General features: G+C 39.1%; 1 protein-coding gene across 1 annotated transcript in view; it reads left to right on the top strand.

Annotated features, from left to right (window-relative positions):
• The window catches only part of POLR3B (RNA polymerase III subunit B), a 144,858-nt gene that overhangs the window by 69,071 nt on the left and 54,769 nt on the right, over positions 1–21,018 (top strand). Inside the window, exons 14-18 of the mRNA XM_044679792.1 lie at positions 7,163–7,363; positions 7,839–8,001; positions 8,877–9,030; positions 10,818–10,892; positions 12,317–12,415. Of these exons, the coding sequence (XP_044535727.1) occupies positions 7,163–7,363; positions 7,839–8,001; positions 8,877–9,030; positions 10,818–10,892; positions 12,317–12,415 (692 nt within the window). The remainder of the gene's footprint in view (positions 1–7,162; positions 7,364–7,838; positions 8,002–8,876; positions 9,031–10,817; positions 10,893–12,316; positions 12,416–21,018) is intronic.

Here is a 21,018-nt window from a genome sequence, read left to right as displayed (position 1 = left end):
TTCTATGAGCTGGGCCAGGGGGAATCTTCAGGTCGGTAACACACCCTCTTAGTGCACAGTTTAGGTCTGAAAGGGGGGAAAGAAGACTGAGAAGAAACCCTGAAATCTCTCTGACTTCCTTCAGCAGACAAGTATGTCTAGCCCTAGAAAGAAAGAAAAATGAAAATTTTTTGGAGCAAGTTCTTCATGTAGTCACAGCTAGTAGTTTTTTGTTTTGTTTTTTTAATCTCTAGTGTTCTCATTTTTTTTTTCCTAAAAGAACCCTTCCCCTGGGTTTGCCTGCAGTTGGCCAATGAGCATTTAGTATGCTCCTATTATGTGCAAGGCAAAAAAAAAAAAAAAAAAGGTAAATAGCCCTTGCCCTCTGGGAGTTTACATTCTACCTAGGGAATCAGAGATTAAGTTTGGTAAATCTTTGTGGGTTGCAATTTGCTTGCTTAAATGTATTTGTGGAGAAAAGTATTTGGACTTATTCTCAGTTTCTCCTCTGTCACTTTTGTGTTGTTCCCTGAAGAATATTAGAACAGTCGTCCTAAATCTTTTTGTAGCCCACTTAGCTCTCCTACCCATTGATTGACTTTTTTTTTTTTTTAAACCCTTACCTTCTTTATATCTTAGAATTAGTACTTAGTATCAGTTACAAGGTAGAAGAGTGGTAAGGGCTAGGTATTTGAGGTTAAGTGACTTGCCCAGGATCACTCAGCCAGGAAGTGTCTTATGTCAGATTTGAACCCAGGTCTTCCTGGCTCTCTCTTCACTGAGCCACCAAGCTGTCCCCAATCTGGCCTTTTGTGCCAGATGTTTCTCCAATCCTTAATCTCCATTTATGTGGTCTGCTGTGTCTAGTGACCTCAGAAGGTGAAGGAGATGAACTGTACCAGGCCTGTTTAGCCCAGGGGATTTGAGTGACTTCATGATGATATTTCACACTCTTTCAGGGTTATTTTTTAAGATTTGTGTAATTGTTCTGAAAAAGACATGTTAACTTCCATTTTCCCTGCTTAGGACCAGACAGGGTATTTGAACCAATGTTTCTTTTTTATTTTTTACAATTTTGAAAATTATATATCTTGCATATAAATTTGTTTGTAGGTAAAAAAAGAAATCAACCTCCTCTCTTGGTGGCATATATTTATTATAATGATTGCCTTACACTAGTAACTTTATGAAAAATTCCCAAAACAGGTTGTAATTTTCAGCAGAAACTAGATTGAAAGGATCAGTCTTCTAGTGAAACTTATTTGTTGTTGTGCATTGGTTTTTAGTTATGTCTAACTCTTTGCGACCCCATTGGAGTTTTCTTGGCAAAGACATTGGGGTGGTTTGCCATTTCCTTTTCCAGCTCATTTGACAGATGAGGAAACTGAGGCAAATATGGTTAAGTGACTTGCTCTGGGTCACACAAGTAGGAAATGTCTGAGGCCAGATTTGAACTGAGGAAGATGAGTCTTCCTGACTTCAGGTCCTGTATTGTATCCACTGTGCCACCTAGCTTCCCCTCCACCATCCACCCCCCCAATAGCTGCTAGTTTTTCTCCTTATTTTGTTTTATTTTAGTGGGGGGGGGATTGTTTTTTGTTTTAGACCATAACTTTCTCTTTTAGTATCATGTCTGAGACAGAAGGGCAAGGGCTATGCAATTGGAGTCAAGTGACTTGCCCAGGGTCCCACATCTAAGAAGTACCTTAGACCAAATTTGAACCCAAATCCTCCCAAACTCCAGGCCTGGCACTCTATCCACTGTGTCACCTAGCTGCTGCCCCTATTTTATTTATTTATTTATTTGTTTGTTTGTTTGTTTGTTTGTTTTTTTAAACCCTTACCTTCCGTCTTGGAGTCAATACTGTGTATGGGCTCCAAGGCAGAAGAGTGGTAAGGGTAGGCAATGGGGGTTAAGTGACTTGCCCAGGGCCACACAGCTGGGAAGTGTCTGAGGCCAGATTTGAACCTAGGACCTCCCGTCTCTAGGCCTGGCTCTCAATCCACTGAGCTACCCAGCTGCCCCCAAGTTTGTTTGTTTTTTAAGAGGCTTGATTCCTTAATTTTTCTAGGCTAAAAGTACAGATGTACAACTCCACTCTGTCATCAACATGTCTTTCTTCAAGCAACCTAGTGGCAGTCCCCTGACCCTCCCTATTTCTGGAGGCTCCCCATATTAATATTAAATTTAGTGAGGACTCATGAGCAGGGTAACCTCTCACAGCTCAGAACACCTGAGTTCAGGAGATCCTCAAGCCTTAGTCTCCCTAGTTGCAGGAGTTATAGGCCTGTGCTAACATACCCAGTTGTGTTTTTCTTAAATTGGAAGAGTTCTGTGTCAACCCCTTAGTTTAAGACATGGCTATTTTCTTCTCGTGTCTGTTATTGTGCAAGTGGTTTTTAAAATCTTCCTATAACTTTAAAAAATATTTCCCTTAGGAATACTTAATGTCCTTTTTTTAGGAGACGAAGTCAATTTAGTGTCTAAGACTAATTTTATATAAGTGTGCTATATGTATATGGAGGAGGAAATGGCAAACCACTCCAGTGTCCTTGCCAAGAAAACTCCAATAGATCTCCGTGGCAATATTTTTTTGATCCTGACTGCTTTTCAGTGTGTCAGCTTTTCCTGTCAGCTTTGGGCCCTTTGCAGATTTGATGAGTGTGCCCTCTATGCCTTTATCCAGTTTACTGATATAGGGCCAAGCATAGATTGCATCTATGGGATCCTCCAGTGGAGCCTGCCTGCAGTTTTGACACTGAACCACCACAACTGCCTTTGAGCCTGCATTTAATGAGCTCTGAATTTTATCCAGTTGCAATATGCTCTCTTTCACATACTTCCAACTTCTTCACAAGGATACGAATTGCTTTATAGGAAGCCTTGCTAGTATCCATATAGATGGTATCTATAGTATTCCTTCGTGTACCAGTTTAGTAACAGAAATTAAGTTAGATTGGCATGTTCATTTTTGCTGTCCTCATTTTCACTCTCCAGCCTCAACTCCTGAGCTGTTACACTCTTGACACTGCTTTCATAGGACCATGCATGGTCTTATTCTCATTATCAATATCCTTGCCTTGGTTCTATCTTCTGTACCTTTCTTTTTACACTCTAAGTCAGTTATTGCATTCTCCATGCAACCATATGAGCCTTTTTGGACAATCCTCGTATTTCCTCCTTGCTGAAATTATTTCTATTTCTGCAGAATTCCATTCTTCATCATCTCCTGTCCTTCCTAGACTAATTTCCCCCCTGTAGAGTGTTAGTCCATGGGATTCTGACTTTGAAATATGCTTTCCCCAAATCTAGAATGTGTGTCAACCTATGTGCTGAATTTCTTATCCTTGATCACAAGCTCTACTACAGGGTTCTCATCATTTTCTATTCTGTTAGTGAGAATCAGATCCCGAAGATCTGGATATCATTTTTGGTATCATTTTTTAGCTAAGGATGGCTTATTCCCCATTGCCATGGTGTGGTCATAAGTGTTGGTGCTGAGTATGAGGAAGGAGGAGGCCTTCAACCACTTGCTTTGTTACAGAATGTAGCGATGCTGAGCTCTAGGTGCCACTTAGATGGAGGTCCGGGGTATTGGGGGAGGAGTGCTGGCCTGGCTGAGGAATTGGAGGCCAGCAGGGTTTCAGTTTTATCTTTGCGTGTAAACTAGCTGTTTGACCCCAGGCTAATCCCTTAACATCTCTGAGCTTCCATTTTAAAAAATTCTGTAAAATGAGGATATAATAATACTTGTAATACAGTATCTCTTTCACCCCATGATGGATATAATGTGTCTTGCAAATCTGAAGATGATAACAGAAATGCCAACTGTTTTTAAAGTTGATTTTAATGAGATGTCTTTTGTTTTTACATCAACTCAATTTTTTCCATGTCCCCTCTCTTCTTGCTTCTAGACAGCCATATATATGTGAATTAGAGAAGGAAGGAAAAAAATCAGCGAAACCAGGGACATCTGCTTTTCCTTTTTTTGGGGGGGGGGGTCAGGAAAGACAGACGAATTCTGCAATGATAGTAGAGTTGGCTGGTGATAAGGCATTGTGGTACCTAGAGGTGTGTGAGACATATTGGTCAGTGAGAGGGACTAAAGTGAAGAGGGACTTAAGCAAGGCTTTCTCTGGAGGTATATTAGTAGTTTTGTGGACCATCATTAGCAACAGTCTCAGGCCCTCTTTTGGCCTCCGACTTGTATACTGAAATGACTGTTGGGTTTTTCAGTGGTCACTGCCCTTCCCAAAGGACAGACTTCCTAGCAGATTTTGTAAAGGGTAACCCCATGCCATTGGTGCTTCATTCCCCTGATTTTATTTTACAACTTCAAAGATTTGTGATTTTGTCTGTGTGAGAACTTATTCCCCTGACATCAGGTAACTCCCTATGTCTTAGTAGCTATGAGGGCTGAGAAACTGTTCTTCTCATGGCCAACCCTGAGAGGAGTCTCTTGGAAATGAGCCTGGTCCTTAGATAGCAGGCTCAGGGATCACCATCAAGGTGAATGAGCATCATAAGAAGCTTTTCCCACTTGGTTAAAAATAGGAAAAACTGAGTAGAGAAAATGCTAGACCTGGAGTCAAATTCCCCCAGACACTCCCTAGTTGTGTGACTCAAAGCAAGTCACTTTACCTGTCTCAACTTTGGTTTCTTCATTTGAAAAATGGGGAAAATAATTGTACCTCCCTCATAGGATTGTTGTGAAGTTCAAATGAGATAATAAATGTAAAGTGCTTTTCAAACCTTCTGGCACTTTTTCCCTAAGTTTTATCTTTATTTTATTCCAATAACAAATTTACACATAAGTTTTCCAAAGTTATATGATTTATGTTTCCTCCTTCCCCTCTTCCCTCTCCCCCGCTCCCAGAGTTGACAAGTTATATACATGTATTACCACTCACAACCTATTTCTATATTATTCACTTTTGTAAGAGAATCATCTTACAAAATCAAAACCCCAAATCCTATACCCAAATAAACAAGTGATAAATCACATGTTTTCTTCTGCATTTCTGCTCCAACAGTTCTTTCTCTAGAGGTGGATAGCGTTCTTTTCATAAGTATTGAACAGGATCATTATATTGCTGTTAGTAGCAAAGTCAATTGCATTTGATTATCCCATGATGTTTCAGTTACTGTGTACAATGCTCTCCTGGTTCTGCTTGTTTCATTCACTCTGCATCAGTTCTTGTAGGCCTTTCCAGCCTTTCCAGCCTTTCTGAAATCATCCTGTTTGTCATTCTTTATAGCACAATAGTATTCCATCACCATCATATACCAATTTGTTCAGCCATTCTCCAATTAAGGGATATCCCTTTAGTTTCTAATTCTTTGTCACCACAAAAAGCACAGCTATAAATATTTTTGATTAGGGGCAGCTGGGTGGCTCAGTGGATTGAGAGTCAGGCCTAGAGATGGGAAGTCCTAGGTTCAAATCTGGCCGCAGACACATCCTAGCTGTGTGACTCTGAGCAAGTCACTTAACCCCCATTGTCTAACCTATACCACTCTTCTGCCTTGGAACCAATATACAGTATTGGTTCTAAGACAGAAGGTAAGGGTTTAAAAAACACTTTTTTTTTTTTATAAACAGGTCTTTTCCCATCTTCTGGCACTTTGAAAATGCTAGATATTGGAAGGTCTTCCAAGGGCTTGTGATGCCCTGGCAGTCTTTAAGCATCCAAAGCCCTTCCATGCCACAAGGGAAATTTGGGGAAGAATTTTTATGGAAACCTCTAATTTTAGACATGTCTAATTGTGATTGTTAGAATTAGTGAAGCACTAGTAAAACTTAGGCAGCACAGACACTGTATAAAGAGAAGTAATAAAATAAGACAAGGTTCATTTGGGAGAAGTCAAAGTTTCTGGCCAATAAGGGCCCCTCTTTTAATAGTTCTTTTGTGTTCCCCCTTTCTCCTGGCTACCAGTGACTTTTTGTTATTCAAATTATCCAAATTCCTTTTCTCTTTTTCCCTTTAACACCGCCCCCCCCAAAAATAAAAAATGAAAACACACACACACACACACACACACACACACACACACACACAAGAAAAACAAACCCTTTTCATTGAAAGACTTTGTGACATAGCTAAAAATTATTCTTCTCCATTTTTAAAGACATTTTGATCACCATATTTATCAGTGACTTCACATAAAGGGCTTCTTGATGCAGTTTGCACCTGACAGGGAACTGGAAGGAATAGCCAAGATGTGAAAGGGACACATTGTAATGTGAAAAGATCTTGGCAGACTTTAAGAGTTGGCTAAAGTTGACAAAGTATACTATGAAGGCTGGTCCTAGGCTTCAGGAAGTCACAGGCACTGGAGCCTGCTGAGAGGTGCTGCTGGTTACCAGTTAGTGTGAAGACCTTAGGGTTTGGTGGACCTCAGATGGACCTTAGAAAGCTTAGCATAGGATCAACAGGGCACTGGGGCAGCCCAAAGCATAATGAATATTCAGCTGAATTGATAGAAATAGAGGACTTAGAGAAAGGAAGGTCTGAGTCCTGCTCATCAGAGCTACATGAAGAAGGACCTGAGGGTATTCAGCCTGGACAAGACAAGACTCATAAAAAACTTGCTATTTGTTATTTTCTAATGTTTGAGAATTGCCTTAAGTAGAATTAGATTAATTAATTAGATTGGTTCTGTATGGCCCTGGCCAGCAGAACTAGCAGCAAAGGGTGGGAATTAGAGGAAGGTGCATTTCAGTTCAACAGAAGGGTCATAGTGCCCTATCAATGAGAGCTGGGTTGGACCAGTGGGTTTGAGGTGGGAGGACTGTCAGAAGATTGCCCCCACACCCCAGTAAGCATGAACTACCAGCTTTGTGCTCAGCTCTCTGATCCAGAGGGTAATACTTTGGGAAAGTACTAGATTCAAGGACCAACAATCTTTTGCAACTCTGCTAGCCTTTTATTCCTTGAGAACCCATCGTATGCTGAGAATAATGTCATAAATCATCTCAGGAACTCATCTCATTATTATTAGTGCATTGGAATTGAGTGAGGTTTTTAAAATTTCAGTTGTTCTCAGTGGCTTAGAGCCCATGTAAAAGTCAGCTTAGTGTCATGAAGACTGTCTCTCTCCTCAGCTTCTCCAGTGGAGAAAGCAAAGAACCAAGCAAGCCAAGCACAGCTCTAGCATCTCAACTGCTTTTCCCTCCTTTAGGGAAATTGGTCCCTAAAGAGATTCAAGATGGACCGTCAGGGAGTGACCCAGGTGCTCTCTCGCCTCTCCTACATATCTGCTCTGGGTATGATGACAAGAATCTCATCACAGTTTGAGAAGACCAGGAAAGTAAGCGGTCCTCGGTCCCTCCAGCCATCTCAGTGGGGAATGCTCTGTCCATCTGACACTCCTGAAGGGGAGGTAAGGAACTGACAGAATCTTAGAACTGCTCACTATCCCTCACACTCTTCTGGGCAATGCTTGACCCTTCTCTTTTATGAAGTACAAATATGTATGGCCGGTACTATGCTAGGGCCAGAGGTGATGGAGCTCATGTTCAGATAGGGGCACAAGACAATTCTTGTTTAAAGAAGACTTTCACATATCGAAAAAGTAACATGATTGGAACAACAAAATGAGTAGGAACCCACAAAAGGAAAAACTGGTGGGGTGGGGATGAGGAGAAAGTTTAGAGGGAGGCTTAGTCTTGAGGAGACTTCCATGTATTTAAGTTTCCCACATTTTTGTTAACTTTTTTTCTCTTTCTTCTAACAACCATTTTGATTTACATTTAGAAGCAGTATCTTTTGTAAGATACATCAGTTGTTAGGCAAAAACAAAGTTTGTAATATTCAGGTACATTCTCAAGAATAACATTTTTTTTTTGGTTTTTTAGGCTTGTGGTCTGGTTAAAAACCTGGCTCTGATGACACATATTACAACTGACATGGAAGATGGGCCCATTGTTAAACTGGCCAGTAACCTGGGAGTAGAGGACGTTAACCTCCTCTGTGGGGAAGAACTGTCTTACCCAAACGTGTTCCTTGTCTTCCTCAATGGTTGGTATACTAACACATTTTGACTACTAAATGATCAGTTGTGAGGGACAGATTTCTACCATCACAGTATTTGATAAGCAGATATACTGTAATTTTTAGGGTACAAATTGACTTTGTAATTAAATTTTTAAGAATACCATCCCATACACCTCCCTATTCTGGTTCTTAGTAGCCACTGATGCCAAGACCAACAAGGGGCTTGGAAGAGCTCCCCTCTGCAGATAAACAGCTGTTGAGTGTGACAGGAAAAGGATGGTGAGTCAGTGCAGTGGTACAGGTCAAAAATTCCAGTGTTTATGTGGAAAATTTATGATTAGTTTGTATAGGTTGTTGACCTAGCTATACCATTTGGGGGTAACAACGTTTGTATTTTAATGTATTATCTTTTTTAGTAGTATTTATGATATATTTTAATTCGTACTTGGAGACTAGAGTATTACTTTTATAAATTATAAATTCTGTTGATTTGATTTTCTTTATTCTTTATATTTTTGTTTCATTATTCACATTCATTTCCAAATATATCTCTTCCTTTTCCTCTATTTGGCAAGTTTTTCCTTATAACAGATTTTAAAAGGGAAAAAAAAGTTCAGTAAAACCAATGAACATATCTGTCGAATCTGATATTTTTTGCAATATTTTATATCCTTTGTCCCCCTTTTCTGCAGTAAAGGGAGAGAGGGACTATCACTAATCTTTAATTTAGAGAGTGACTTCTTCCATTAGCTAAACAAAAGAAGGTTATGTAGGCGCTAAGAACAAGATTTTTAAATGGTTTTCATTTTTGCTTAAAATTCATATTTTAGAAAAGAGACTTTCTGGATTAATTTAAGGAGATATTTCTGTTTTTAAGTACTGTAACCCATTCTGTTTAGGCAACATCCTTGGTGTCATTCGAGATCATAAGAAACTAGTGAATACATTTCGGCTTATGCGCCGAGCTGGTTACATCAACGAATTTGTCTCAATCTCAACAAACCTCACTGACAGATGTGTCTACATTTCATCTGATGGGGGAAGGTTGTGCAGGTATGTGTGGTTATAACAGACTTAAAAACCCTTGTTCTTTCTTGGTACAGAGACCCGAGTGCCAAGATTCCCTTGTATATCTCTTTCCCCAACTCAGGATGTTGCTGGGTCTCTCCAGCCTTCCTTTGTTCTCCTGCAGCTGAATTTCTTTAGACCCTTTGGGAGTGCCCTAGCTAGCTGTCCCAATGAATAAAGGGCCAAAACTCAGGAAGATTCGAATTCAAATTCTGCTTTGGACACTTCCTACTGGATGACTTTGAAGGGTTGCAAAAAATAATATATGTATAGCACTTTGGAAACTTTCCAGTCCCATATAAGGGTAATTTATTGTTATTTCTCCCCCTCCTTTAATGTTATCATTAATAATAAGTGTAATAATAATAATAGCGAGCATTTGCATGTCTGCTTTGAGATTGGCAAAGCACTTCGCAAATATTGTTATTTTATTGGATCCTCACAACCACTATGGAGGGGGGAGTAGGTACTTTATTAATTTCTTTTTACAGATTGAGGAAATTGAAGTGGACAGAGGTTAAATGACTTGTCAGAGTCACACAGCTAGTGAGTGTCTAAGGCTGGATTTGAACTCAGGTCTTCTGTACTCCAGGTCTCGTGCTTTATCTGCTCTAACAAGATGTCTTTCAAGGAAGCGTGAAAGAACAGACAAGGCTGTCTGGAAGGTCCTTTTGCCCTCAAGGATCTAAGTGCTACTGCCTGATCCTCATCTTCCCAGACGTCTCATAAAACCAAGAGCTAGATCTTATGCAGAGAAGGAAGGGAATCACAGCAAGGAGGGTCTGATTGCATGTCCTCTGTCTGCAGCCCAATGTGTTCTCCTAACCCAGGCTGAGCTGCATCCTTGGGGAAAGATAACTAGAGTGTTCCTGGACATCCTTACCCAGACAGAAGAGGCAAGATTTCAGAGTCCTGTGGATTTCCCTGGAAAGCTCACCCAACTCATTTTCAGCAACTTGTTTCTCCTTTTGTGATTGTGCAGCTCCAAAAGTGCTCATTAGTCCCCAGATGGTTCTTTGGGCCCCAGGGCAGAATGCACAAGTATCTTGTAGTGTTGGTTGCACTCTCTGTAAGAGCTGCTTGTCCAAATAGCAACAGCCCTTGACGTTTCGATCTCACATGCCTTCCTTTGTGGGACGGTTTCCCTGTAGTGGCAGAATCCTCAGAGGCAAGTCAACACTGACAGTTATAGGTTAATCCAACGGGCCCTGTCGCCTAGACCCTTCTTATACATTGGACCTATTAGGCAACTGGAAAAGCACAGCCAAAAATACCATTCCCCTTACACTCAAAGCTGTTCCCTATGTGAACCACAGCGGAGAGAGTCCAATTTGCTCCCTTCTTGATCCTGTGACATTTTCTTAAACCGAGGCACTTTTAACAGTTAAGAACTTCCATTTGAACTCTGCTGGGTTAAAGTGCTTCATGAGCCATGTATGGGATATTTGCCTGCATGTCAGGTGTGGGATTGGGAGAAGGGGTTGGACAATTTGGAGAAAATTAGAAACTGAAGAAAAATCCAGTTTTTTTCTTATGTAGACATAAATGAAGAGACCATCAGCGATCTGAACTTCATGACTTATTTAGGGCTGGATATTTCAGTAAAAACTGCAGTCAACACATGTTTAAAAAAGGTTTTGTGTGTGTGTGTGCATGTGTGCATCCAATGGGTGCACATGTGTATTTGTGTGGACAGTTCTCCTCTACATGCTAGTTACCTCATTTGTCAGTTCTTATAGCATGTTCCTCTAATCTCTCATTTTCTACATTAGACCATACATAATTGTGAAGAAGCAAAAGCCTGCTGTTACAGACAAGCACATGGATGAGCTGGCCCAGGGGTACAGGTAAGAAAATGGCCTAGAAGAAAAGGGGGGTTCCCCTTCTTCCTTTAAAAAAATAAACCAATACTATTTTAGCACTTTTTATCACTGGCAATGATCTCAGGCAGCGCTGCTGCTAAAGGCATTCTTTGTGCCACTAGGGAAGAGCAGGGATCCAACAGGCCAGAAGCCATGGGCACCTCTGAGCTCTTCTTGTATTTATTGCATCCACCCACCCCCTCCTTCCCCCGCATGTTGGCCCACTTGGTTCCAGGAACCTCAGCCTCTTTGCTATGTCCACCTCCTTTCAACATCCTGCTGGGAATAAACATCTAAAGAGCTGCCACTCCCCTCTGCAGATTGTGGCAACCCCTGGGCCCTGAGAATATCCGGGTGGGATTCTCCCTTGCACATGACATGACATTTAACCTTCTATATCCCTCCCCCTTGGTTCTCCCAGTGCTACTTTCTCCTGCCCATACAAACAAAAGGCCAGACAGGGAGAGTGGAGCTAGATTCTAGAGGGCCTTGAATGCTAGGATTCAAGGAGTCAGGCAGTGAAAACCTCAGAGGCTTTCTTTTTTGCATTTTTAAGCTCTTACTTTCTGTCTTTAGAATCAATACTGTGTATTGTTTCCAAAGCAGAAGAATGGTAAGGGCTAGGTAGTTGGGGTTAAGTGACTTGTCCAGCTAAGGAAGTATCTGAGGCCATATTTAAACCCACCTCTTCCTGTGTCCAGCTCAGGGACTCTATCCACTGAGTCACCTAGCTGCTCCTTTGGAGGCTTTCCAAGTAGAGGAGTGATGGAATCAGATAAATGCATAGAAGGAGGCCCTGGCCAAGAACATGAAGTATGGAGATAACACACTGGAACAAGGAAGAAGCCATTATGATAGCTTTGGTGAGAGAACTTGAGGCCCTGAGTTGGGGTGGCCACAGTGTGAGTAGAATGGATGGAAAGGAAGCAAGGCTTAGTTCACAGGTCAAATAACTAGGATTTGGCAGTTCATAGGAATATGAATTAGAGAGAAGATCAAGGTGAACCAGATTACATATCTGGGTAACTGGGAGAGAAGCAGTTCCATTAATAGAAAGAGAAAGAGGAATAAAGATTGGGGGGAAAGAAGAGCTCACGTTGTGGACTCCTTGTGTATGTTTCTGGAATAGCCAGAGCCTCCTATTCTTTTTTGTGATTTAGAAAAAGTGATGATTAAATTGAAACATTGATATATAAAGCTCACACCACTCACTACAATTAAAAATTTAAAGAGGAAAAATTATTAAGCTGTATTTTATAAATATAACAAATTTGTTGGTAAGTTTCATACTTTCATGGTTTTAAAAGTATGCCTTGTAAGAAAACTGGCATTTTATTTTATTTTCAATTGTCTGGTGCTTAAAAATGAATATTTTGATATGCTTTAGCACATCTCTGATGCATTTTCAGAAATTTTGAAGATTTTCTACATGAGAGCCTGGTTGAGTATTTGGATGTGAATGAAGAAAATGATTGTAACATTGCACTGTATGAACATACAATTAACAAGTAAGTAACATTCTTACCAACCAACAAAAAGCTAATTTATTTAGAATTTTCCTTCCTTTTGGTTCACTGATGAACTTTGTTTTCCCATTATCCATTTGGGAAGAAATATGTGGAGGTTGCTATTTTATGTGAAATTCTTAAATGGATCCATGGTTTCATCCATATGGGACTTCAGATGGTGGCCCACCATGGTCTTCCATTTTGTGTGACTCTTCCCCGTGTCCTCCCATAAGTTCCCCACAGAGTGGGGGTGGGTTGAAGGGGGTGGTCTACCTGTGCTCTTGAAAGCTTCTTTTTGGCTTTTTTAATACTTTGCGTACCAAGTTAGTTTTTTTAGCTTGTTACTACCCCTTTCCATGTGACCAATGCTCAGCGTTTTCCCCAATATTTTCATCTCTGGTTGAGACAATACCATATTGTAGCATTTGTCTTTTTTTTTCCTCAATTCTAATTTTTTTAATGATTTTTTATTTCTCCCCCAATTATACATAAAAACAATTTTTAGCATTCTTTTTTTTTTTTAAAGTTTTGACATCCAAATTCTCTCCCTTCTTCTGACCCTTCTTGAGACTCTTCCACTCCTCCCCACTCCCTGATATGGTAAGCTATCTGATCTAGATTTTACTTGTGTGATCAGGTAAAACATTTTTCCATATTAGTCATTTTGTGGAAGAGGTCTCAAATGAAAGAAGAAGTAGAAAGAAAATGAAATATAGTATGTTTCAGTCTGCATTCAGACCCTTATCAATACTTTCCTGGTTGACAGATGGCATTTTGTTTTTAATTAAGTTTAATTAATTAATTAATTTAGAGTATTTTTTTCATGGTTACATGACTCATGTTTTTTCCCTCCCCTCCTCCAAACCCCCTCCCATAGCCAACAAGCAATTTCACTGGGTTTTACATGTATCATTGATCAAGACCTATTTCCATATTATTAATATTTGCATTAGGGTGATCGCTTAGAGTCTACATTCCCAATCATATTCCCATCGACTCATGTGATCAAGCAGTTGTTTTTCTTCTGCATTTCTACTCCCACAGTTCTTTCTCTGGATGTGGATAGTATCTTTCTCATAAGTTCCTCAGAATTGTCCTGGATCATTGCATTGCTGCTAGTAGAGAAATCCATTATATTCAATTGTGCCACAGTGTATCGGTATCTGTGTACAATGTTCTCCTGGTTCTGCTCCTTTCACTCTGCATCAGTTCCTGGAGGTTGTTCCAGTTTACATGGAATTTCTCCAGTTCATTATTCCTTTTAGCACAATAGTATTCCATCACCAGCATATACCACAATTTGTTTAGCTATTCCCCAATCAAAGGGCATCCCCTCATTTTCTAATTTTTTGCTACCACAAAGAGTGCAGCTATAAATATTTTTGTACAAGTTTTTTTTTTCCTTATTATCTCAGTGGTATGGCTGGATCAAAGGGCAGACAGTCTTTTAAAAGCCCTTTGGGCATAGTTCCAAATTACCTTCCAGAATGGTTGGATCAATTCACAACTCCACCAGCAATGCATTAGTGTCCTGATTTTGCCACATTACCCTCCAACATTTATTACTTTCCTTTGTTGTCATATTAGCCAATCTGCTAGGTATGAGATGGTACTTCAGAGTTGTTTTGATTTGCATTTTTCTAATTATAAGAGATTTAGAACACTTTTTCATGTGCTTATTGATAGTTGTGGTTTCTTTATCTGAAAATTGCCTATTCATGTCCCTTGCCTATTTATCAATTGGGGAATGGCTTGATTTTTTTTTTTAAACCCTTACCTTCCGTCTGGCAGAAGAGTGGTAAGGGTAGGCAATGAGGGTCAAGTGACTTGCCCAGGATCACACAGCTGGGAAGTGTCTGAGGTCAAATTTGAACCCAGGACCTCCTATCTCTAGGCCTAGCTCTCAATCCACTGAGCTACCCAGATGCCCCCTGCTTGATTTTTTGTACAATTGATTTAGCTCCTTACAAATTTGAGTAATTAGACCTTTGTCAGAGGTTTTTGTTATAAAGATTTTTCCCCCAATTTGTTGCTTCCCTTCTAATTTTGGTTGCATTGGTTTTGTTTGCACAAAATCTTTTTAATTTAATGTAATCAAAATTGTTCATTTTACATCTTGTAATATTCTCTATCTCTTGCTTGGTCTTAAAATCTTTCCTTTCCCATAGATCTGACAGGTATACTATTCTATATTCCCCTAATTTACTTATAGTTTCCTTCTTTATATTTAAGTCATTCACCCATTCTGAATTTATCTTGTAGGGTGTGAGATGTTGATCTAAACCTAATCTCTCCCATACTGTTTTCCTATTTTCCCAGCAGTTTTTGTCAAATAGTGGTTTTTTTCTCCCAAAAGCTGGGCTCTTTGGGTTTATTGTACACCATTTTGCTGAGATCACTTATCCTATGTCTATTCCATTGATCCTCCCTTCTGTCTCTTAGCCTGTACCATATTGTTTTGATGACCACTGCTTTATAGTACAGTTTAAGATCTGGTACTGCTAGGCCCCCCATCCTTCACATTTTTTTCCCCATTATTTCCCTTGTTATTCTTGATCTTTTGTTTTTCCAAATGAACTTTGTTATAATTTTTTCTAATTCAGTAAAAAAGTTTTTTGGTAGTTTGATAGGTATGGCACTGAATAAGTAAATTAATTTGCGTAGGATTGTCATTTTTGTTATGTTAACTTGGCCTACCCATGAGCAATTAATGTTTTTCCAATTGTTTCAATCTAATTTTAATTGTGTGGAAAGTGTTTTGTAGTTGTGCTCATATTATTCCTGTGTTTTTCTTGGCAAATAGATTCCTTAAATATTTTATATTGTCTAGGACAGTGATGGGCAAACTTTTTAAAGAGGGGGCCAAAGGAAAGGAAATGCTTATCTGTCAGTCTGTTTCTAAGGCAACTCTTTTGAAGTTTCATTGTATTGTATGCTACTCATTGTATTTGTCAGATTAGGAATAATGTTGACTTGCCAGATAAAACATTTCAGGGGGCCACATCTGGCCAACAGGCTGTAGTTTGCCCATCACTGCTCCAGGGTGGTTTTGCAGATGGCATTTCTCCTCAAGAATCTCTGGGATCTTGGATCACAGCATTGCTGAGAATCACTAGACCATTCCCAGTTGTTCAAAAAACATTGCTGTCACTATGTGCCATGTATTTCTTGTTCTGCTCAATTCACTTCGTTCATGTAATTCTTTCCAGTTTTTTAAAAAAATCATCCTGCTCGTCATTTCTTATAGCACAATAGTATTCCATCACTATCAAATACCATAATTTGTTCAGCCATTCCCCAGTTGATGCACATTCCCTTAATTTCTAATTCTTGCTACCACAAAAGAGAGCTGCTGTAGATATTTTTGTGCACTTATTTCATTTTCCCTTTTTTTGGATCTCTTTGGGATATAGATCTAGTAATGATATTGTTGGGTCAAAGAGTGTGCAGTTTTAGAATCCTTTAAGCACAGATCCAAATTGTATGGCATTTTCTAATGAGAAAACAACCCAATACAATCCCGTATCTTGTACAACTCACAATCTTTCATGGAACATTGAAGATGCAAAGGCCTTGCTCTTCTTCATATTTCCATCAGGGATATAGCCTCATTATAAAGTCATTTATATAAAGCATTTATAGCAAAAAGAAAGACAACATGAGGATTAGAAATCATTCTGTCCTTGCAGTCACTTTTTTTTTGTAATATCACCTATAATTATTTCCATTCTATTGGAATCTTTCCTCATCCTACCCCCAACCTCAGATATTTGGCAAGATGATTCTTCATTGCTTTTAAGATTATGTTCCATCTAATATAGATTTCTTTGGATATTGAAAACTGGGGTGTTAGAAGCCAAATATAATGGCTCACTATTGATGACTTTGGAAATGGATTTAGAAACACTGACCTGTCTGTACTGTTAGTCTCTCTTTGTTGTCTTTCCTTTTTCTTTTTAAAATGTTCTTCATGCTGTATGTCTTTGTTGGGTCTCACTTCAATCTTTCTGCTGATTCCCTCCTCCCCCTCCTATTTTTAAAGATGGTTTCCAAAATCATTGTTTGTAATTTTCTTTTAAAACCCTTATCTTCATCTTCATCTAAGAATAGAATGGTGGATCAGTAGAATAAATTAGATATACAATATACAGGGGCAAATGACCGTAGCAACTTAGTGTTTGCTAAATCCAAAGACCCCAGTTTTTGGGATAAGAACTCACTATTTAACAAAAACTGCTAGGAAAACTGGAAACAGTATGACAGAAACTAGGAATAGATCAATATCTCATACTCTATACCAAGATAAGGTCAACATGGGTGTATGATTTAAATATAAAGAGTGATACCATAACTAAATTGGGAAAACTTAGAATAGCCTACCTGGCAGATCTATGGAACAGGAAAGAATTTATGAGCAAACAAGAGGTAGAGACATTATGAGATGTAAAATGAATAATTATGATTATACTAATTTTTACACATAAGTTTTCCAAAATTATATGATTCATGTCGTCTCCCTCCCTTCTTCCTTCCCCCCTCCTGGAGTTGACAAGTAATTCAATCTGGGTTGTACATGTATTATCTGATTATACTAAATTAAAAGGCTTTTGTATTAGCAAAACCAACTTACTGAAGATTAGAAGGGAAACAAGAAATTGGGAGAAAGTTTTTATAACAAATTTCTTTGATAAAGGTCTAAATTTCTCAAATCTATAGAGAACTAAGTCAAATTTATAAGAACATAAGTCATTTCCTAATTGACAAATGGTCAAATGATAAGAACAAGCAATTTTCATTTGAAGAAATCAAAGCCAACAATAATCATAAGAAAAAATGTTCTAAATCCCTCTTGATTAGAGAAATGCAAATTAAAACAGCTCTGGGGTTATCACCTCACACCTATCAGATTGGCCAATATGGCAGCAAAGGAAAGTGATACATGTTGGAGGGGATGTGGCAAAATTGGGACACTAATGCATTGTTGATGGAGTTATGAACTGACCCAGACATTCTGGAGGGCATTTTGTAACTATGTTCAAAGGACTCTAAAACTATATCCTTTGATTCAGTCATACCACTACTAGATCTGTAACCCAAAGAGATTTTTTAAAAAGGGGGAAAGGACCTACTTATACAAAAGTATTTATAGCAGCCCTTTTTGTGATGGTAAAGAATTGGAAATAGACAGGATGTCTATCAGTTGGGGAATTGCTGAATAAATTATGGTATATGATGGTGATGGAATACTAATGTACTGTAACAGGATGATTTCAGAAAGAACTGGAAAGACCTGCATGAACTGATGCAGAGTGAAATAAGCAGAACCAGGAGAACATTGTGCACCAACAATAATGTACAATGATCAGCAGTGAAAGACTTGGCTACTCTCAGCAATGCAATGACCTAGGACAAGTCTCAAGGACTTTTGACAAAGAATGCTCTCCACTTCCAGAGAAAGAATTGTTGGAGTCAGATGCAGATCAAAGCATACTATCCTTCACATTAGTTTATTTACAGTTTTCTTCTGGGGTTTTGGTTTTATATGAATATTCTCTTTTAACAGTGTCCAGTGTGGAAGTATGTTTTGTATGATAATACATATATAACTCAGTTCAGATTGCTTACCATCTCCAAGAGGGGAGGGGAGAGAAACGGAGGGAAACAATTTGGATCTTGTAATTTCAGGATACATATGTTGAAAATTATTACATATAATTGGGAAAATATCTTTGAATAAAATTATAAAAAAAAATAAACCCTTACCTTCTGTTTTAGAATTAATATTAAGTGTTAGTTCCAAGGCAAAAGAAATGATAAGGGGCTAGAAAATGTCTGAGGTTAGATTTGAACCCAGGACCTCCCATCTCCAGGCCTGGTGCTCTATCCATTGAGCCACCTAGCTGTCCTTCTCTGCAATGTTTTTCAAGTGAGTTTGTTTTCTAAATAGGTGTGGCCTTTGGCCGCTACTTCTTTCTGTTTGACAAAGAGATCAGGGGGTTTTCTCTGTGTTATATGTTCTGAGCTCTTGAGTCTCCCTTTTTGTAAATAGTGATCATCAAAATCAGTATCTTTTATGCAATGACCCAGGACAATTCTGAGGGATTTATGGTAAAGATGCTGCCCACATTCAGAGGAGGGACTGCAGGAGAGGAAACATATAAGAAAAACAACTGCTTGAACGCATGGGTTGGGGTGGACATGATTGGGGATGTAGACTCGAAACTACCACACCAATGCAACTACCAACAATTTGGAAATTGGTCTTGATCAAGGACACATGACAAAACTAGTGGAAATGCGCATGGGTAGGGGGGGTTGAAGGGGAAAGGAGGAGCATGAATCATGTAACCATGTTAAAAATGAATATTAATAAATGTAAAAAAAATCAGTATCTTTTACCTTTTTTGGTATTCCATTTTGGGGCATCAATAAGCTTGTTTGATTAGATCTTGTTAAAGCTATTAAGATTGTATGTGGTCTCTTTTCAACTGTGTCCTACTCTGATATTGATTTTAATCTGTTATAATAATTATAATCTCTGTATGCATATACCGACGAGCGAGCAGTCCCTGCCTCCTCTCTCCATACTATGCCTCCTTGGTGCATTCCCCCTTTGTAACTTCTCTTTCTGTATAGTTTTTCTCAATTAGAATGTCAGTTTTTGGAGGGCAGGCTCCTACTTCATTTGTATTCGTATCTACAGTGCCTGAAACATATAATAAATACTTTATCATATATTCATTCCTCTTTAATTATCCTCCCTGCTTATTTTAAGATGACAGTGGTTTCCTTCTTTCCCTCCGATCTCTGATTGGTGCCAGAATTTGATCTGATGTCTAGACCTTGAAAAAATAACTTGAGAAAGAGGTTTCTAATGCCGATCCTTTGAATCCCTCTAGTTGATGCAGGGATCCCCAACTTGTAAAGTCAGAGTGGGGAATCACTTATTGCTTCTATTTAAAACCTAGGAACAATGTACCACACCCACAGTGCCTCTTCTGGTATGATAATGTTTTTAGGGAGCTTCTGTGTTCCCTGTGCCATTATCTCCTAGAAATATGATACAGTGCTTCCTACATAATTTGTTGTCACAGTACCAGCAGCAGCAGATAAGAAAAGCTTATCTGAACTCTGAGGTATTTGCTTCCCAAAAGCCAAGGGGCCAAAAGTAGTTGCACAGACTTTCCTGAGGCGGTTGGCTCAGCAAGGTTGGCACTAGAATAATCTGCATACAGAGTAGGAGCTCTTTCTTCATTCAAGAGCTTTTTTGGAGCAGCTGGGTGGCTCAGCGGATAGAGCTTCAGATGTGGCAATGAGAGGTCCTGGGTTCAAATCTAGCCTTCGACACTTCCTAGGTTTGTGACCTTGGGCAAATCCCTTAACCCTGATTGCCACTCTTCTTCCACATAAGCAATACTTAGTTTTGATTTTAAGATGGAATCAGGTAAGGCTTTAAAAAAAAGAGAAAGAGTTGTTTTGCAACTGAGTTAACTGCTAGACACTAGGACCATGGATTGTTATGGATTTGTGTCTTCCCCAAGATTCATTTTTGACAAATCTGCAAACATGTTGAATGGACCTTGAAGCTAGGAAGTTAGCATGCGCTGGAATTATTCATCTGTGTCCTATATTTCAAACATCTTTATAGTCTCCCACTGATGCAGCTTCCCAGGAGAGATTTAAGTGACTTATCCAATGGCCAAAAGTCTGATACTTTTGCTGTGCTTTTAAATGGATTGCCCTGTATGTATTATGTCACTCGATGGTTTATTATTTGTGTATTATGTGCTACTAAATGGTAATTCACACTTTCACGCACCTTAACATTTCAAAGCAATTTGCTTGCAATAACCCTATGAGATAGACAACTAAAGTATTATTAGGCTCATTTTACAAATAAGGAAATCGAAGCCTTGAGAAGAGTAAGCAACTCTTTCAAAATTCATAGTTTAGATTTGAAACCAAGTCTTCCTGACTTTGAGTCCAGCACTCTTAATCATAAGAGAATGATCTCATTTCACTGATAAGTTGAAATAGTGAAAAACATTCATTTTTTAACATCATATTTTATTTTTGCTCTTATTTTTAATAGCATCGTTATTTCCCAAGGACTTTTCATACCCCTAAATAGAACCCTCCCCGTAACAAAGAAGTATAGCTAAGTAAATTAATTCATTGGTCAAGAAAGAACACATAGGCCCCATTCCAGCCCTCCATTTCTCTGTCAAGAAGAAAGAGCCCAGAGGCAACTAAGTGTCTCTGTGGCTAAAGAGCCAGGCCTATAGTCAGGAGGTCCTGAGTTCAGATGTGACCTCAGATACTTCTTAGCTGGGTGACCCTGGGCAAGTCACTTAACCCCCATTGCCTAGCCCTTACCTCTCTTCTGCCTTGGAACCAATAAACAGTCCTGATTCTAAGGTGAAAGGTAAGGGTTTAAAAAAAAAAAAAAGAAGCAGCAGTAAGAAATGTGTTTCAGGGTCTGAAGTCATGAGCGATGGCCCTGTTGATCCAGATTTTTATATCCTCCATGTTGTTTTCCTTTAGGTTTCTTGTGGTATCGTAGATGCTATTTCCCAGTTTTGGTTAGCATCAAAATTCAAGCA

Source organism: Gracilinanus agilis, chromosome 5 (assembly GCF_016433145.1).
Source record: "Gracilinanus agilis isolate LMUSP501 chromosome 5, AgileGrace, whole genome shotgun sequence".
In the NCBI taxonomy this organism is placed as follows: Eukaryota; Metazoa; Chordata; class Mammalia; order Didelphimorphia; family Didelphidae; genus Gracilinanus; species Gracilinanus agilis.
Note: the sequence above shows the minus strand (reverse complement) of the source record. Positions and strands in the feature narration are given on the sequence as shown.